At 36.6% G+C, this 19,656-nt stretch overlaps 1 protein-coding gene across 1 annotated transcript in view; it reads left to right on the top strand.

The window, feature by feature from the left end:
- CDK5RAP2 (CDK5 regulatory subunit associated protein 2) overlaps positions 1–19,656 on the top strand; it is a 79,336-nt gene that overhangs the window by 37,726 nt on the left and 21,954 nt on the right. Inside the window, 8 exon segments of the mRNA XM_068656669.1 lie at positions 4,356–4,451; positions 5,163–5,210; positions 5,827–6,017; positions 8,194–8,659; positions 11,806–12,073; positions 13,500–13,616; positions 15,840–16,440; positions 18,386–18,618. Coding sequence (XP_068512770.1) covers positions 4,356–4,451; positions 5,163–5,210; positions 5,827–6,017; positions 8,194–8,659; positions 11,806–12,073; positions 13,500–13,616; positions 15,840–16,440; positions 18,386–18,618 — 2,020 coding nt within the window.

The raw sequence follows: 19,656 nt of genomic DNA, 5'->3' as shown, positions 1-19,656 counted from the left end.
ATTACTGGAAATGTGGCTGGTATTACTTCTCTTTATATTCAGTGGTGGTTTTTGTGTTCAGTTACATTGTTCTTGTATGCTACATATTGAATAGGAAGACAAAAATATAAAAGGAACACTCATGGTAGTATTTTCTGTCTTGAATTTCTAAATCTGAATTAAAAGAACAAGAGAAAAATAGGAACAGTTTGATGCAGGTGTGTGTAGGGATTGCATAATTCGTGAACTCTCATGGCTGATGATTTTTCTGCAAGACTCAGGAAAAAGGGCCATGTCTGTTACCATGTGTGCTGCAGATGCACAATACAAGTCACAAAAATATTCTTGCTTTTTCATCTTTAAGATATAGTCACGTTACCTTTAATTGAAATACGTCTTAAATTATAGATCAGCCTTTAGGGGTGCTGTGTGTTTTATTAAAATAATGAATTTGCATGTTACTTAAATAGGTTTGCTCTGTAAAGCTTGTGGGTGATCTGTTTCAAAGTGCTTGCACTTTACATCCTTTAATATTTCTAGTAATTTGCTCTGCCATCCTGCAGAGGGTGCTGCACCCCCACTGATGCAGTAGTTGATACCAAAGGAATTTTTGTTCTGTACTAAGATTATCATGACAAGCTCTCATGCTCTCATGCATTTGTATGAGCATGAAAAGAACATGTAGGGCTACTTACTTAAGAAACTGCCTATGTGAAATGAGACACAGAATGACAAAGAGTGAAGCTTGTAAGATATAAATAAAGCCTCAAAATTCTGGTGAAGGAAGTAGAAAAGTAAAATATGGTATTTTAACCTGTGCCGGAATGATGACGGTACTATAATGCTTAAAAGTTAAAGGAGCTGTGATTAAATGTTTTTAGTTTAAAAGGTACCAGTTCATCAGTCTTGTTAGTAAACAGCTACCTGGCTTTCAGGTTATGGATGTGACAACCTTATATTTCGTGTATTAATAACCATTGTCAGAAAGAACAAGTTCTATTTTTTGTGTGTATTTTAGGCTAGAATTTGTTGGCAGGCAGTGCTGAGATGATGCTAACATGTGCTATAAGAGGAATTTGGACAGACACTGGAAGATGTACCCTTCGTAGGTTCTTAAAATGAACCCATCTTTCTCTTCCTTTGCAAAGCTGGAGCACAAATCAGATGAATCTGCATGGTGGGGTCTCTGCAGAGCACCCCCAAAGGTCTGACAGCCCCTGGTACTCTATTTCTTGGCTTCATGTTTGGACAGGAGGGAGGAGGAGTATAGAAAAAGGTTGGTTTTGTACTGTCCTCTGAACATCTGCTTTCTCTGAGAGAAGCAGTCTCAGTGATTTCAGCCTCCAGGGCTCCAGGGATCTTTGCAAACCAAGCATATCAGTGGTTCATTTAGGAAAAACATTCTCAAGGTTTTCGGTCTCCAAGGAAATACTTTAAACAGGCAGCTTATTCTCAGTAGACTTTTTTTCTGGCCTTAAGCCACATATTTTCTTTTAATATTTTGTTGAACATTAGATTATATTCTGTGGAGAACAGAAAGTTTCTTTTCAGCCTTTTAGACATAGGACCATAGGACCAGGCTCAAGCTGCAGCCATGTCTTATATTAGTGTGCGATAATCTGTCGGTCTGATGTAATAGTTTCATTTCTGAGAAGCATCACTTATGAAGCCCTATATTGGCCTGGGAAACTCATGCACTAGAAAATGCCGAGTCAGAAAAAGTGGTTGCATTGGATAGATAAGTTATATGTGCAAACAAATTTAATACACAAATGTATTTAATGCACAAATGAGTTTGACCTGAATCTGCACAAGGAAAATTAAACCTTAGCAGTTTTTTTATAATAGCTAATATTATTGGCTATGATGTCCCGTGGTTACAATGAAAAAATATTTTTTAATGCATGTTTTTGCTATGTACCACAGACCTATCTGTGTCTACCTCTAGTTTTCAGACTGTCTTTAATTAGTGTTGTCCAAGAGAGCCAATTTCTAAGTGAAAATGCCAAAATAATTAAAACATGACTCAGAAATTAGTTTTGCACATAGGTTTTTAATAGTAAAAGGAAAATACATTAATATGCTGCACCATTTTACCATCCCCTTTCTACCTTTTTTTAGTTCTTACTTAAACCATTAGAGTTGTTTATAGTGCTAAGAGTTGGAAGTTAAAAAGGCTTTTCTCATTTATTTCATATATACATTTATGTGCCCACTTTGCACATGCTTAATTAAAAAAGAACAACAAACCCCACACATGCATTCAATTCCCAGTGTTCTTAGGAAGCAAAAATAACACTCCTGGAGCATCGTGTTTGTCTGCAATTGGGCTGATGTGCTGTGAGCCCAGACTTTACAGCATGTGATGCTGGGGAAGCAGGTTTTTCTTTTCATGTCATAAGTTTTAGCAGCGTACTTTATATCCATCGAAGCTATAAATATCACATCCACGACCTCTAGACACCAGTTTCGTTCTTGCCAGTGTGTCATCTGAGGCTCTGTACCTATAATCTCAATTTACTGCTTTTTCTGTAACTATGCTCAAGATTCTGCTTTTCTTGTCTTAGGGTAATTTTTCTTTAGCCTCAGTCACACGAAAATATGACTGTTATACACAACAGTGCTATATTATTGCCTCTAGTGCTTTAAGACTAAAAATTTTATCTAATGCAAGGTTGAATCCACAGTGCCAGTGCTATATCCTACCTGTGGTTTAGGCACGCTAGGTGTTGCATCATTGATATTCGCAATCACTCTTGCATGTTTCTAATATTTAATGAGGTTCCAGCAGCAAACATCTTAAATAACTATCTTTTTCTATTAGGTTGGGAAAAGTTGCTATAAAACAAGTTGATATAAATGTCCAATCTGGTTGAGATTCTATTTTAGAGTTCCCTAAATGTAGCTGTTTAGATGTCATCTGCAGTGATACAGAGGCTTGCCTTTGCTGTGTTTTCACGTGCCTTTACCCATACCCCCCTCTGTCTCTTGTTCTGCTGCTCATTCCTCCCAGCTCGATGAGTCTTAGCTGCTTGCATGGTTGGACCTGCTCTCTGCCTCAGGTCTGCCATACTTTGGGAACCTTTGTTGAAGTGTAGTAGCAACGTGTGCCAAAACCACTACATACTGCACAAATCATACCACCGTGCGTTCAAGAACTCCCCCAGAAAGCATGAGTTTTGCTCCGTAAAGTACCAGAATGTAGCGAGGAACCTGAGTAGATTGTTCACGTTTTTCCGCATTACTGTCTACATAGTGGTAGATGTGAAAACAAGAATATTTGTGAAGAATGGTTATGGAATGCAGCTGCAAGTGTTGCATCACAGGTGAGCGGTGGAACGTGGTGACTGCAGCTCCTCTGGGGTGCATCCCACCGCTGGTTGAAAGTCATTGTACTCAGGTTGTTGTCTGAAAGGCTTTGCCAGAATATGACTCCTGAATATAATAATTATTTTTAAATAGAGGTTTCCTTATGCCTAGTATTAAACCAACTTCACTAAGGTTAGATTCTGTACTCTTGCCAAAGCAAACAGGATTAGGAGGTAAATTATAAAAGAGGTGAAAATATTCTCTTCTCCATGAGCTGGGTGTAAATGAAGCTCACTCAGGAGTGGTCTGTACTGCTGTTGAGTGATGAGCAACCTGTGGCTCATTCCTTGCTCAGCATTGTTCCTCAGGTGTAACACCAAGCAAACCAAAAGCCATCATGGTCCTGCCATCTGCTGCGCTGTAGTCAGGGACTCGAGTTCTGCTGCTGTTCTAAAATAAAGTTGGGGCTTCCTCCTCTTTGCTCAGGAAATATTAGTGCTGGCATATGGACTGGGTTCTGTGAAAAATAGGGAAAACGATGATTTGGCACCATTTGCTGCAAATTGACAAGTTTAGACAAGACAAAGCAGATGTAACCTTTGTTACAGTAAGTCTTTTTTTAGGAAGCTACATGTGTTTTCTTTTAGAAGTGTCTATGTCTTGGATGCTGGAGAAGAGCCTTAATTGTGTAGTGAGTGAAAAGGAATTCTGGAAGTGGGAAAATAAAATAGGCACAGTGAGAACATGGCTGAGGATAGGGGTCCTTTGTCAGAAGAGGTTAAATGATGTTCATTTGTTTTGTAAAAACTGAGGGGAGGGGGAAAAGTGTTAAATAAAAATGAAATAATGTGAAAGATAAGGTTTCATTGTAATATGAATCTTTCCTGTTTTTTTTTTTATATTAATTTCCTTTGATCTTGTGGAAGAAATCTAATTCAGTGTTTGTTACTTTGTATTACAGGCTTTTTTTGTTTTCTTTTAAGACATGTCACTGACTTATTTATGCATGTTTCATATCACAGTATTTTTTTGTGCTACATTTTCACGTCATTCCATACTTTGTGTAGTTTCTTGAAACAACAGAAGAGCCTGTGATGCAGACTGAAGATGGTGACAATGACAGGAAGATGCAGAACAGTCAGTTTTATGAGAGGGTCAGTCAGGTAGGACTCTGCTCTGGATACATAATGTTACACTACTCTCTGCATAGCCTTTAAAATTCTTGCATTCTTAGAACACAATGTCTTTTGCAAAAAAACCCATACTTTTCTCTGTATCTGATTTTGCTTTCAACTGATTTTTATACTAAAGAGTTTCTGAAAGCTTCTGCCTGTGTTTTTCTGCTGCTAGGGTTTTCCAGTCATGATAATTTAAAATCTGGTCCTTATTTGTCTCCTGTTTGAGTACTCATAATCTTCCTTAATGGGGATGATAGCAAGTCCCATTTCTTTATACATACACACTCAGTTTCTTCCTCGCTAATCTTCAGCTTCCCTTACAGTCAGGCCTCTAGTACAAATTGTGCGAGATTCTTCTGTTGATGAGAAAATATTGGACATCCTTCTTCAGGGTTGATATACTTGATATCATGGTAACTTGCTGAAGACATTTTCATACTTAGTAAATTTCTGGAATCAGCTTTCCTCTGGTCATTCAAAATAAATGTAGGAGAAAGCATCACAGGATAAGAAAATCACAGTGGAATGAACCTCAGAAGATCACAGATTGCAATTAAAGTTGAATGTTTCTAGTTGTTTGAAATTGTTAACATGTTAAAATCTGACACAAGTTGGCACATTTTGACTGGTTATGTTGGCGAATAATGATGTTCTGTTCTTTGAAATTTGTAATTTCTGTGTTTCTCTGTTTACTAGGTATGCCTTCAGCTATCCGTGGATTGTCCTTCCGAGGTGGATAAACAGGTAAATGATGTATTGTAAAGATTCTCTAAACCTCATAAACATCTTAATCTCTCACTGCTGATGTATACTGATGAAACTATCCAAATGGATCCAGTCTGAACTCTCATGTAGTTGATAAAAAGATTCCCGTTGATTTAAATGGGGGTAGAATTACTGGAGAAACCCTATGTAGAAGTTGTCTCCGGTGTAACATAAATGAAGTTGGCAGCTTGTAAATACTATAAGCTGCATTCTGTCCTTGCCACCAGGGTTTGCAGCTGGAGATCCCAGGACAGAATTTGGTACTTTTAATATAGATGTTTCAAAGGTAAACTAAAAAAAAGTTAGCTAAAATCTGCAGGCAACATTCCAGAAGTTTCGTACGTATTCAAAGATAAATACCCTCAGGGAAATCTACTTAGTACTAAACAACTGATCACTATGAATTAATCATATGAAATAGATGTTCATTAGTTTTTCTATTAATAAATAGTAAGTGAAATGTCTGTGGATGCTTCTTAATGTAGATAAAGGTCATCAGAAATTACAAAACCTGATTACAAAAAGATTACAGCCATAAATTTAATAGAACATTGCATACCTGTCTAATAAGAAAATGTTTGCAATTTTTTAACAGATAACTCCATCAGGCTATTCAGAGAGTTTCTGCAAAGATAGACATTATAGGAATCCAAATAAGCCTCAGTTTGAACATGATACAACTGGCAAACACTTTGGCAGAATAGGGATGAGTGAACATGAAACAGAAGAGATGAACTTGCTCACATCTCTCTTAAGAGAAAATAGAGCATCTGTACTTGAATCTACGTAAGTATGTGAGAGATGCACTGCTTTTGACAGTATTTCTATTTGAGAAGAGAATAAAGTAATTTTGCTAAAGTGAATTTAGATAATGGCACTGTCTAATTTACCTGAGAGATTGGCAAGGCGCCTTCAGAGCCATTTTAGTCTATCATGCAATTAAGTAATTAGGAAACATACTATCAGTCGAAATCCTTATGAAAAAACCATTACAAGAAAAAAACTCTCTGAAGTTATTGATATATGGAGCTTTACTGTACAGAGGAGTTGTTTTCAGGATGGGGGCTAGCAGAGCTAAAGGGCACAGATGATAATATGTAGTACTGAATTTTTTTCTTTTTTTTAAATATTAAAATATCTGAAAGCACAGGCCAGAGAGTGGTGGTGTGGTGGAAGGGATGAATCCATATTGCTGTAGAAGTGATACGTGTGAGAAACTGAGGATGGAGGAAAAGGAGTTACAGTGACTGCAGTGTTGATTTTGAATGGACATTGCTGGTACACTTCATGGCCTCTGTCCTTCCCTCTGAATAGCTTGGAAAGAGGCTTGCTTTCTGTTGGCAAATCTGTGCCCATGTGCTGCAGTTGACTAATTGGTTATTCCAGTGTAAGCCACTTATAGGGCTGCTGAGCTGAACCATGTTATAAATACTTAGGTCAGTTTTGAATCTAGTTTAACAAATGCTTTGTATGTACATGTATGCGCACAGGCACTACACTACGATGTAATCCATTCCCAGGCAAAATGCTCCTTTCTGTAGGACCTGGACAATACCAAGAAAGAAGTTGTAGAGAAAAAACGTATCAGCATTACTTTTTTTTCCCCCAATTTTATGTGTTTAAACCACTTAATCTCCTGCTTGAAAACTGAATTACAACTTTGCTGGAGATCACTCTCATTTTTCTTTTTGTTCTTTCCATGTTCTAAGCCTATATACAGTATGAGGGGACTTTTTTTTCCAGTGCCCGTCAGTGTCATTCCTTCAGCGAGCCACACCACAGTGCTTTCAGAAGAGCAATGGGAATGACCTTCCCCATACAGAGTGCTCAGCAGTGCTGGTAGCAGCATGTCCTGTGGAGTTACACAAGTCAAATCCTGTTGTGGGTTCAGGATGCACCGCAGTTCACTTTACTCAAGCAATTCTGTGTTTTCACATTACTATCTAAAATTCTCCAAGAGGCATAAATGGACTTAGTTGCCAAAGCACTAGTTAGTGACAAATGAGGGGATGTTGCTCTTAGAAGATGAACAGATAACATTGTTTTATTTGTTAACATTACTTAAAAGTCTGCTAATGAGTGATTCCAGCACCATCATCTTTAGTATTTCAGAGTGTAATCTTTTCTATATCCAAGTATAAATGTCCTGACTGACTGGTGATGAGCCTGTGCTTTGGGTAACAATTCTCACTAATGACATTAAATGCCAGACAAAGACATAAAAAGCCTAGTTAGTTTCTACAACTTCAAATGCTAACTGTATAAATATAGTTGTTTTAATGCTGGTTTATATGTTTAGTGGCACAAACTGCTCTTTATTGGACACATGAAATCATCTGTAGAATTTGAGGACTTGCTTATGCCTTAAGTGCCTCTTATTTGGCTTCAGTTTCACTTAAAACATTGCTTTCTAAACAGCTGTTGATGGACCCCTGGTTATCTGTGAGGCAGTTTGTTGGTCTGCAGTGAGTTGTTTCTGCAGGCTTTTGGCTGCTTTCTCAGTTTCCAACTTCTATGTTACACTAGAAATACATGAAGGGACACATTTCAGCAACACTCAACATCTAGAGTCTCCCGTGTTTTGGTGGGAATTTTGTTTTTAAGGTATTTCAATTGGAGAGTAAACTCATTTGAAAACCCATTCCTGTTTCCTATATTACTGTTATGTAAGCAATTGATTTAGCTACCAGAGGTTTACTGTTTGTGGATGAGGAAAGGAGTGATAGAGCATATATGGTTATGAATTCGAGAAAAACATTGATGAGATAATGTGTTATAACTCTTGCTGTGAAAATGTTTCAAAACCTCTGTTCATTAGTGAGTAATTCATTAGTGAATAAAAGAGTCTCCTGGGAATCTCAAGTATGTCAAGACACTGCAAAAGTGTTTCTTAGAAGGTGTTCTTGTTTGCTTACATAAAAATAAAAATTCATGCCTTTTCTTTCCTCCTTCCTGAGTATAGCAGACAAGAACAAATGAAAATTGTAAATGAACTGTTAGATCATCTGAACACAACTGAGCAAGAATGTTCAAGTGAAGATATAGAGAAAAAGGATGAAAAAGATCTTAGGCAAATGATTATTCAACTAAGAGCTGAACTCAAACATTTCAAGCAGGTCAATAAATTCTTAAAGCAGCAAGTAGAATTGAAATCAACTTTTGATGGGAAAGAGAAGCTTTATCCAGATGCAACGCCACAGATTAATAAGGATATTGAGTTGTTGAAAGTGGAATTGAAAGATGCAGCTACACAAACAATGACTTTAGAGGGTAATGTCATGAGATTGAAACATGAAGGCAAAAAAGGAGCCTCAGAAGAAAAAACAAAATATTCAAGATTAAATGCAGAAAGAGAACATCAGCAGGAAAATGTGTTTAAGAAGGGCGAGCAGCATGAAAGAATTTTTTTTTCAAGGAGAACAAATGAAGTAAGTTTATTTAAGATTCTCTTTTTACTACTGAGGGGATAGATGTACAAAAGAGAAAAGTATGTTTCATTTCTAATATTAAATCTTGCTTTTGTGTAATTTTTAAAATTAGGAGAAGAGATATATGCCAAATATATTTAAGATAATTGTTCTTAATATTTGAATCTTTTCATCATGCACTTCAGTGTGCCTTAGACCATTAATTAATTGAGTTTCATTCCTCACTGGGACTAGACACTAGTGAATATTATTAGCTATTTGGAAACAGAGAAAGTTTATAGCATAGTGGCCTGATTCTGTACAGCCTTATATCTCTGCTCAGATGCTCATAAAGTGCACAACTAAGAGACAAAAGAGGTCTAGAAAATTGAAGATGTCCATAATGTCTCAGAGCATGCTGGTGAAGACTTACTGGTAGATTTCAACAATCTCAAATCTTAATTCTGTGCTTTTATTAGCATCTAGCTTTGTGTCTTGCTCTTTCAGAAGTATGACCAGTAGCACTCTATAAAACTGTGGGGGCAGTTCTTCATATTTGGTTTGGAAAGTAGGTGCACAGAATCTGCTTTGTGAATACAGACTTAATTTGCTTATGCCAGTTCAGTTTTCAAGCCTTTTGTAGGCAGGCAGCCTCTGATCCTAAACAAAGAGGTGGAACAATAGTGTCTACTAAAGAGTTCATGTGTATTGTTTCAGTAGCAGTTATAGAAGCTAAGTTGAAAACTCTTTGAAGATCTTAGATCTAGCAGGGGATACAAATGAGAATCTTGCTTTTTGACTTCATGCACTTCTAACAGAGAATGTTGTAGCACCTACTGCAGGAATGGCTTCCATGACTTTAGTGATCAAGAGATTTCTGAGAGCTAGTGATTTGTGTTCCAGCTTGTTCTTATTCTCTCCATTTCATTAAAGGAAGCTGCTTGTAAACCACGAGATGTTGTCTGTACTGGAATAAGCATCTCCGTATGGGATTTTAAGGAGAGGATTTTGGCATGCATGGTTGGTCCCTGGAGAACAGCCTAGGGAATTCTTGCCAATCTTAGGAATAGGTTGTGATACACCTGAAAAATCAAAATCCAAGTAACTCAGAAAAGCAACGTCTTGCTTCACCAGTCAGTTTACATGTAATCAAACTCTATCAGAGCATCTTCACTTGCTAGCAGAGATTCAGTTACCTTCTTCTAAGCTTTCCCTACTGGTGGTAAATTTTCTATATTTAATAAAAAAGAAAGGGAAAGAGAGACAATAATAATGGAAATGTTCTTAGGCTGTTGTTAGCATTCTTAGGGTATTGGGTATTTGGTCAGTTGTTTTCGGCAGGCAGGCTACTGTGATAGCTGTGCCCATGTCTTTAGGATGCCTTGGCTAATCAGACCAGGCCCTTCTGATGCAGAAAGGAGTGGATCTGTTTGCTCTGTGCTACCCAGGGCAGCTGGCTTCAGGAGCACATGAAGAGATGAGGACAGGTGGAAATGAGGAAGAATAAAGATGGTTAGTAGGGGGTGGGTTTTGAGATCCTAGCTGACCTGTCAATGAAGATCTGTTTGTGATGACTTGCTTAAAAGCATGAGTGATGTCTTTGATTTGCTGGTCTCACCTCTCAGGAACGAAGGACAATCTCTCTGAAGGCAAGCAGAGGCCTGTCTGCCCTCCACAGGGAATACCAAGAGTTCTTTCTGCAGTTCTGGTCACTGAAATCTCTTTTTTTCAATTTCCTGTTTTCATTAAGTTTCAGTATAGTGTTTTGGTTCATCGTGTTCTATATACTTCTCTACTTTTATGAGTTACAACATCCATGCAGTTTAAAAGTCTTCTTGTTTGGTCTAATCCAGTGTATCGGGTATTTCTGAATGGCTTTTATAAATAATTTCATATAGCCTGCTGAACTGGACCTTAAGTAATCTGGGCAATGTGTATGTATATACAACAGCCCCGAGACAGGTGGAAATTGTTCAATATTATTAGTGCATTTTAGTAAAACTAGCAGGAAGTTCATCCCAACTGGATTTATTTTTCAGTTTCCAAATGATATTGTATTCACGTATGTACGAAACGAATTGAGTATGTCATTAGGAAAATGGAACTTGCTTTTTATTATTTTAAATTGTATAAAGACTATAATTCCAAAGAAATGAATGTGAAAAGGTATTTCAGAATACATTGGGTGGTAAAAGAAATTACAGGACTTTCAAACTGGTGGAGCAAATGAACGGCGAACGAAATAAACTAGATCTATTTGAACATGCCATTATTGATTTTTATTATTATTACACAGCATTTTATAACTCTCATCAGCATATTGCATGTTTTTATCTTTTTGGAGATAGCATTACTTTATGCTCTGTGGTTTAAACAAGGACACATTTATTTTGTGTGGAGTCTTCAAGAGGTGAGGGGTTAACATGTAAGGATTTCCAATAAGAAATTTAGCTTCTCCCAACTCCAATGATGTAACGTTGGTTATAGTAGGAGATGGGAATCCTGCAGGAACAATGCATAAGAGTGTATTGGTAATGAACCATTTTTGTTCATAAAGAATTTCTCTGTGGTAGAGCAAATTTCCTCTGCAGCTGGTGGAAAGCTATGTTCATTTGCTCAAAAGTATCAAAGGGCTGGTTTGATTTAGTGCCTATTGGATGGAGAGAGAGGAAGAAAGGAAGTATGTTCAGAAATTCAGGAAAAATTAGAAAGATCCTCAATTTTTTATGTTTAAAAAAAAAAGGATTTAAGGGAAACACAGGGCTGTCTGATGTGATACAACTCATCAGAGTGGGAAGTAGTTAGAAATGTCAGTTTAGGTAATAAACTATTTTCCTAGTGCCTATAAAAATTCAAGGTTAACTAATACACCTACTGATTAAAACCCTTTGCTTAGCTGATGGTGATTTCGCTGCCTTGCTTCATGGACTGGAAGCCACTCACCGTGTGGTTGTGGATGCATAAACAGCACTCACTCAGAAAATTGAACCGGTGGGGTCGGCTCGCTGAATATATGTTTTCCACGTTGCAAGGGTATTGCAATCTTACTATTTTATGTGACAGTTGATTGAATCTTTATTTTTCCTGGAATACTAGCTTATACTTCCTTTACGTGACTGCTACGTTCCCACCTGCCAACCTCTCATTTTATTCAATACCTTTTTCAGACTGATTCTGCTTTCCTGCCCAAGAAGTCCCGTCTGCCCATTCTCCTAAGATCATCCAGACCACTAGGAAATGTGCCTTTGAAACTTTGTGAGCAGAAATCAGATTCACAACTACAGCATCATACCAGGCTACCTTATGAAGATCTGAAAGCATGTGAAGTAGAAAACAAACAATTCCAAGCACAAGCAAATGGAGAGTTACTATTGAGCGAGTTGGTAACTGAAAACCTTGAAGAAGAGCCTGCAGAGGAAAACACATTAGTGAGAGGTAGATAAACAATTGCATATAAAAGCAGACATAATAACTTGTAATGCTGCTTGAAATAGTGTATTCTTTTCTTGTAGAAAGTAAAAACAGATCACTTTTACATAAGTACAATACTGCTTATTCTTAATATTTATTGGGTAGGCAAATTATATATAGATGACTATATAGAAAACACTGTTGTTTTTTATTTTTAGTTAAATTTATCTTTGCTGCTAGAATGTTTAACAGCTTTGTATGGAATAGAAAGTCCCTTGTATGCATGGCATAATGTATATAAGAAATGACAGTTTGGGAAGGTGCCCACACATGCACATACATACATCAATGTTCAGGTAAATAAAAAATTTCCTTCATAGGATTCCAAGCCTAATGAAAACAGTAACGGAGACAGGAGAGTATAAAAATACCCTATTTGATTATGCTGCATAAACAAGATTTTCCAATATTCCACTGATCAGTCAAGTCATCTGTGTCTGTTTCCAGTGCAGCTGGGTTAATTTAAATTTACTTGTTGACAAAGTATCTGGATCAGCAATGTATGACAAATTTGTAAGGCAGAGAACAATGGGTATCATATAAAGATTTGGAGTGGTTAAAAAAAATACATGTAGCAGTAAGATTAAAAACCGGGGTAGCGATGTAAAAGACAGATGAGAGACAGAGAAGGTGTAAATATAAAAGTAAGATTAAATCAAGCACCAAGTGAGCCACTGTCAAAAGCAGAAGTTGCAGAGGCTTTGCTGCCAACAATAACATTATCATGGTGTGAGAAAGATATGGCATGACTCAATGGTACATACTGAAGTTGATTGGACTGTAGCAGTTACTTTTGGTAGGTGCAAAATCCATGGAGAATTCTGAGAGGGAATGTACTTTTGAAATTGTATCCTGAAATTACCCTAATCTGTTAGCACTGAAGTCCTGAGATTTCATTTTCATACTGGTTTCTTTCCTCTGCAGTAGAGAACACTTGTACTACAGACAGTAATTGTGAGACTTACTGCAATGGAAGTTTGCAGAAGTTTATAATGAGTTATAATTGGATGAACTGTATTGGATGAACTGTTTAACCTTTTCTCTAAGTTTAACATGAAACATTTAAAAATACACTAAAAATGATTAGCTGTTATATTGCAAGGGAGACTTGCAAATGTTTGTCTTCATTTGTTGGTAGGATGCTATTCACATCTTTATAGTTCAAGTATTTTTAAAAACGTGAAAACACTATTTCATACCACCAGTAATGTTTGTATTACATTCTCAATAGTTGCTCCTTAAGTGATTTTTCCTGTTCTAAATTGTCAGAGAATCAGGTTTGTGTGTGGGTTGTGATTTTTTTTTAATTTGTTTTTAACTATCTCCACTTGATTATTTTTTTTTCCATTCACATACTGCCTTCTGTTGTCCCCCCTGCTATATTCTTCAGTCGCCTCATTGATCAAACTGGACAATAGTGGGGACCAGGTAGACTTGCAAGATGTTGAACTGGATACAGGGGTCAAGAATGAATATCTAGTGGACAAAAATCAGCAAAACTGTCAAGGTAGAGCATTTAAATTGTGTGTGTATATATATATAAATATATATAAAGAAAAGTTAAAACTCTAGTGTCTTCTAAGTTGTGTAAAATTGTAATTTACTGCAGGCAATTGTCTCCTTTGCTGTTATATGTCAGTTTTAAATCTTGCTTATTTAGCTGGTATGGATTAACTGCTCTAAGAATCCCAGTTAGTCTTTTAAGGGTTATACTTTCAGAAGGGTCATGGGGATTTATGAGTATGGTTACCAGTAAAAATAATGAGTTGTGTGCCTAACCCTGATCTCTACTGCTAATGTCCTCACTTCTGAACACTTCTCTGTATTAAATATGTTTATTACTTTATGCTTCTGCATCTAGTTAAGAACTATTGCAATGAATCAGCTAAATGACAGAATTTTGCTTATCTGAGTTATTTGAAAGCATTCAACTAGGTTGAAACCTAATGGAATCATTTAATGAAAATGTAAATAGTCTTAGTGCTGTATATTAGGTATTTCTACATAACCCTTTAGTCAGTTATGGGAAGGCTTGAATAACCTAGTTAACCTGTTGTTTACAAAATACAGAGGATTTGGCTAATTTTGGTTGCATCATTACTTTTACTGTAAAAGTGGTGTCATTGAGGCCAGTTAGTTAGTTTGCAGGATCATGCCCTGCGTGTGCCCTTTGTGTATATGGACACACATACGCACAGAGAGCTTATTAGTTCTTCTTTAATTAAAGGACAGTGTCTCATTAAAATCTGTAACCCATATTCTAATCATAAACATTTCTTCCCTAATACCTATTTTTATTTCCTGCTTCTGTTGTCTGGAACATTTGCATGAAACCAGGATTACAGAGTTTAAGAGTTCCTCTAGTATCTGAGTCTTTTTCCTTCTCAGTCCACAACCTTCCTTGACATCAGTGTTACTGCAGCAACCAGCTACAAAATCAAGGGATTATGCCTTTCAGGTAGAGAAGGAGGAAGAGAAGCTAATGAACTTAATGTCATACTCTCTTATTCTCTGTGTCTTCTTGCATTCATACATAAGTGTTTTTTGAGAAACATTTCTGTCCTGTGATTCTGTCACCCTTGGAATGACATAAATAATGGTGTGCAGCAATCTGTGTATCGCAGAGAACATCACCCAGCTTTATTTTTGAATATGATGATATTCCAGTATTGCAGCTTCATTTTTTTCCTGCTTTTAGGCTATATTTGTTTTGATTTGTCTTGTCCTTGTGCTTGTCTTGAAACTTCATATACAGCTGTCCCCTCAGACATACTGCTCTGAGTCAGATTTTGGACTGATTTAGAGCTTGAACCTGGGCATTCAAATTCTTCATAGAAACCAAGGGGATTTGAAAGTATTAAGACGTCTGCAAGATCAATGCAAGACTCCCAAAAGGGAGTTTCTAAGTAGCTGTGATCTTTTGCAGAACTAATAGAAGGCGAGAATTTAATTTACTGGTAACCAGAAAATACCATTTTCTTAGATGCTTACAGCCCTCTGCATACATAGAGCTATTAACATAGAGTATATGTAGGAATATGTAGCTCTTATTGGTCTGAATCTGGGTTGATTGCATTACTTAGCAGCGGCAAAGTCAACTAAGAGATGTGCTGTGCATGCCAAATGAATGCCAGTAAAACCTTTAACACTGAACATTTGTATAGATTTTTAGAACGCATTTTAAAAATAAGTTATTAAAGACCCTTTTTCAAATTTTACTATTTTGTTGATAATCTTTTTAAAATTCCATTGACTTTATGCTCCAATTGGTTTTGTATAGATTTTGAAGTGAGAAGAAAAAGAATATTTAATTAGAAGTTTTAGGAAGAGCCATATAAGGTCACAGAGTCTACTTTTAAATCTCGGTGCCTTACATTCAAGGTTATCATTTTTTGTGGCTGGAAAGGACGGGGCTTCGTCAGTGTCTCTGATTCAGAACTGAATATAGCAAAAGTAATTTTCAATCTTTTTGGAAAAGAAAGCAGATTTATTTTGAATATTGCTTGTTTGAAAGCTTATAAAGGGTTTGAAGTGTTTGATGTTCAAGTTGAGTTAATGGGCAAATCACAGAAAGAGGTGAAAGGTCCAAAACAAGTATAGTACGGTTCATAATTATTCTGCATTTTTATTCTGTTATTATAGAAGTAAATGAATTCATTCTAGTGCTGTTAAGAACAGAATGTCAGATAAATAAATATTAATATTCACACGCAAGCCTCCTGTTTTTCAGAAATGGAAAATCATCATAACATTAGCAATGTGAATATCCAGCATTCATTAAAAGAGATAAATGAAGACTTTTATTCAATGGAACATGAGGACTTTGACTCAGCCACTGCAAATTCAGGTTCCAAGTGCCTGCGTTCTCTTAAATTGAGTGTAACAAGTACAGATGCACTTGATGACTGTGAAGTCCTAGATGATAAAGAAGAACTGAAACAAAGAATTAAGAATATGAAGTCTGAGCTTGAAAAGTACAAAAAGTTCGTGTTTCATTTACAGACCTCTGACCAGCTTGTATCGAGTGGTATTTCCAACATATTTTTGAGTGACACAGCCTTGCCTGTGGAAGGGCATGTTATGCAAGGGCAAGATACAGCTATGCAAGAAATCAAACCATTTTCTAGTTTACATCAACCTATGGGTTACGAGATCCACGCAGAAAATAGGAATTCACAGTCTTCAAAAGTACCTGATGCGTGGACAGCACAAAACCTTAGGGAACTACTCTCAGCAAATGAGGAAGGCCTTGGAAAAGAGCAAGTTGCAGATATTCATCTTGATGAAGTGTATTATCTTCAAAACAAACTGAGAGAAGCATTGCCATCCAAGTGAGTAAAGTTGTTATTGCTTCATGTTCCTTTTTGTAAACAGCACTACCAAATAATATAGGAAGGTAATATGAAGGTAATTTTATTCATGGACGAATGTGTAACGGTAAAGGATAAATTTCACTAACATTAACGTAAAGCAGCTGAAACATTTACTTAAGAGAAGCCTTGAAGTACAAAATATTATTTCTCTTAGTACAGAACTATTCCCGATAAGCTCATAACATCCTCTGTGCTATGCCACACTCCTGTGTCTCTCCCCACACCTCAGGCCCACAACAACTCTTTGCTGCAAGATGTCCTCTCTAAGCAAAGTCAAATACCCTTAGGTCACTCCATGGGTTGGGATGACCATGCTAATCAAATATTTACAGTTTTGCAGCTTTTCCTTTTTTTCATGTGACAAATAGAAGAAAATGGAACATCCCATTTAAGCTATAAACATTTCTGTGGGGAGTTGGCTGACAGATTTATGGTAGCCCTTCTGTTTGTGTGACCACACTTTATGTGCAAAATAAGAATTTGAGACTATTTATAATTTATTTTACAGTTGTGTGCTGTAGTGCCTCCTTTGAAGGATGTGAAAGTAGATATATATTGAAATTAATAAATGAAAGTTTATGGCATAAACATCTAAGCTAGAAAATCATTTATAGGAGGCTGGAAAGTATCAGTCCTGTTTTTCATATGGAAAGACTGGGGGCAGCATTTCTGATAGCGTATGTACAAATCACAGGCATAAAATGTGGTCTCATAAGACAAAACTTTTTTTTTTTCCCTGGCTTTAGTATTGTTATTTGCCTGAGGGCCGTTAGAATGACAGGAAGGTATAACAAAGAAAGGGATTCATCCTGTTGGTTTTCTTCGGAATGCTTGGATAGAAATGTTTGGACACGTTGAGCAACCAGCAGCACAGACAATTGTATATCTCTTAGTATTACTGTCATAAAATACGGTTCTGCTACCTAGTGCGTATAAATTTACATACCTTGAAAATACAACTCTGTCATATTACAAAGGGAGATCTGACTGTAAATTAAGCAATGTGGTGGCGTGGATCGCTGTAAGGTTTTTATGGCCACTGTCTAGGACAACAACATGAGTCACAAGTGAGAGACCCAAAAATGAGTTACATATCTTTTCCTATACAAATGACAATAAGAATTGCATAACAACTCACACTGCCATACATTTTGTTTACGTACCCTTTTGTTTGACTTTGTGCACTTTGTCAGATCCTTTCCCCCCTTTTCACTCTTTCCACTAATGGATGAATCTGTAAAAAGATGCGTGATACAGACAGTTGCATTATAAAGGGGATGTCTATAATCACAAGTGCAGAATAAATTCAATTGATCTGAATTGAAATTTATACCTTAGCTTGTGGAGAAGAGTTTGGACACTACAGTAGTTGTCATGGGCACATCTCTGGCAATAAGCCCTCAGAGATATGTAGGATTTGTCAGACTAGATGAAACCATGAGCTCAGAAAGTCCAATATTGTGCTCCTGGCAGCCACTATATACAATTTCAGAAGGGACAGCTCCATTTGATCTTCTATACTGAATTAAAAAAACAGGAAAAAAATAAGTGTAATTTTAAAAATTCTCTTCATGTATTCAGTCTTACTTGCTTTGCTTTGGCACCTTTGCATGCCATCCAGGTGACTTCCAGGCAGACAAACAAGTTCATCATTTTAGTTTCTGCACATCTTACAAATGAAGCAGTTAAGTGAAGGGTAATAACCCCCAAGTTATGCCCATAAATACAAAACTCAACAGTTAGAGACAATATATTTGTCATTGTGGCTGTAAAAGCATTTTAAAAGAAAATTGAGTCACATAAAATTATAGCTTAGAAATATAAGTTTAATTCACTTTTTATTTATATTTAAATGTTATTTATGGTCAGAAAATTGCTTTCAAAGATAATTTCATTTTCTCAGATATGATTCATTAGTTCATTCGCAAGCTCAAGAGCTTTCCTTTCAACACCAACAAATTAAAGAGATCCGCGGTGGTTGTGTCACTTACCATCAACATCTGACGAGCCTTATTAAAGCTTTTGAGGAACTGCTTCAAGCCAGTGATGTAGATTATTATGTTGCTGAAGGCTTCCGTGAGCAGCTGAATCAAAGCGTTCTATTGTTTGAGAAGCTGGAAAGGAAATTCCTATATGGTAAGTAGCAGTGTTTTGTGCTTATTGTTTGAGGCGTGGTAGTGTTCTCAAAATGTGTAGATTTTTTGTTTGTGTGTAAATAAAACCTTTACTTCCTCTTTCCAGTGCTTTAAATGTTTTATATGGAGGACTGCCTTGGAATATAAAATTGTAATCCTCCAAAAAGACTGGATTTTAATTTGGTAGTTGCCCTCCATATTGGCACCTTCCATTTTGAATTGTTTATACACATGCTTACTTGAACTGTTCAAAACATAGTGGTTATGGTTTAATAAAAGTTTTATTTTAGCCCTAACGTCACAAGTGTGGCTGTTTCTCTCCCAACAGCTGGCAGTGCTTCCACAGATGTCAGCTGCAAAACTGGCATCTTTAGCCAAACACTTGAAGTGGCCTAAAATAGGGACCCTGACCCCTACATCTTCTTGAAATTGGTTCTAGAAGATCATTTTGCTCTGAAACGTTCAGGTCCTAGCCATAGAATGATCTGTATTCTGCCTTTCTTTAAAGATAGTGGCAGCATTTTGCTGGTTTTGATTGTTCATAGAAGGAAGCTGTATATGAGAAAAAGGTATTACGGCTAGTGTGTCATAGCAGTGTAATAAAAGATTGAGTGTCTTCAATGATTTCAGTGGCTACAGAGATTCTTTGCATTACAAATAAGAAGACTGTGTTGTGAATAAAGATTAAATGTCTTTTAAAAAAAAAAAAAGCATCAAGCCAACAGATGGTATCCTATATACTATGAAAAGTCACTGACAACTGAGACAATTCAATATATCTAACACAATGGTGTTGCATTGAATCACACATTAAAATAAAATGATGTTTGTAGGGCGATAAAAAACATTCAGCTTACTAAGAATTGACTGTAAAGAAGAAGCATAAACAACCGTCTGTCTCTGCATTTCCATCCTGACCTTCAGTTCATTCCCCAGAAATTTCAGCTGTGCAACTCTTGCCTGCCACTTTTGCTTAATTGCACAAAAATTTTGCAGTATGGGGAGCCAAGGTGACACCACACAACTCTTATTTCCTAAT

The sequence above is a fragment of the Anas acuta genome, chromosome 20 (assembly GCF_963932015.1).
Source record: "Anas acuta chromosome 20, bAnaAcu1.1, whole genome shotgun sequence".
NCBI lineage: Eukaryota > Metazoa > Chordata > Aves > Anseriformes > Anatidae > Anas > Anas acuta.
The sequence above is the reverse complement of the archived record's forward strand: the minus strand, read 5'-3'. Positions and strand labels throughout refer to the sequence as shown.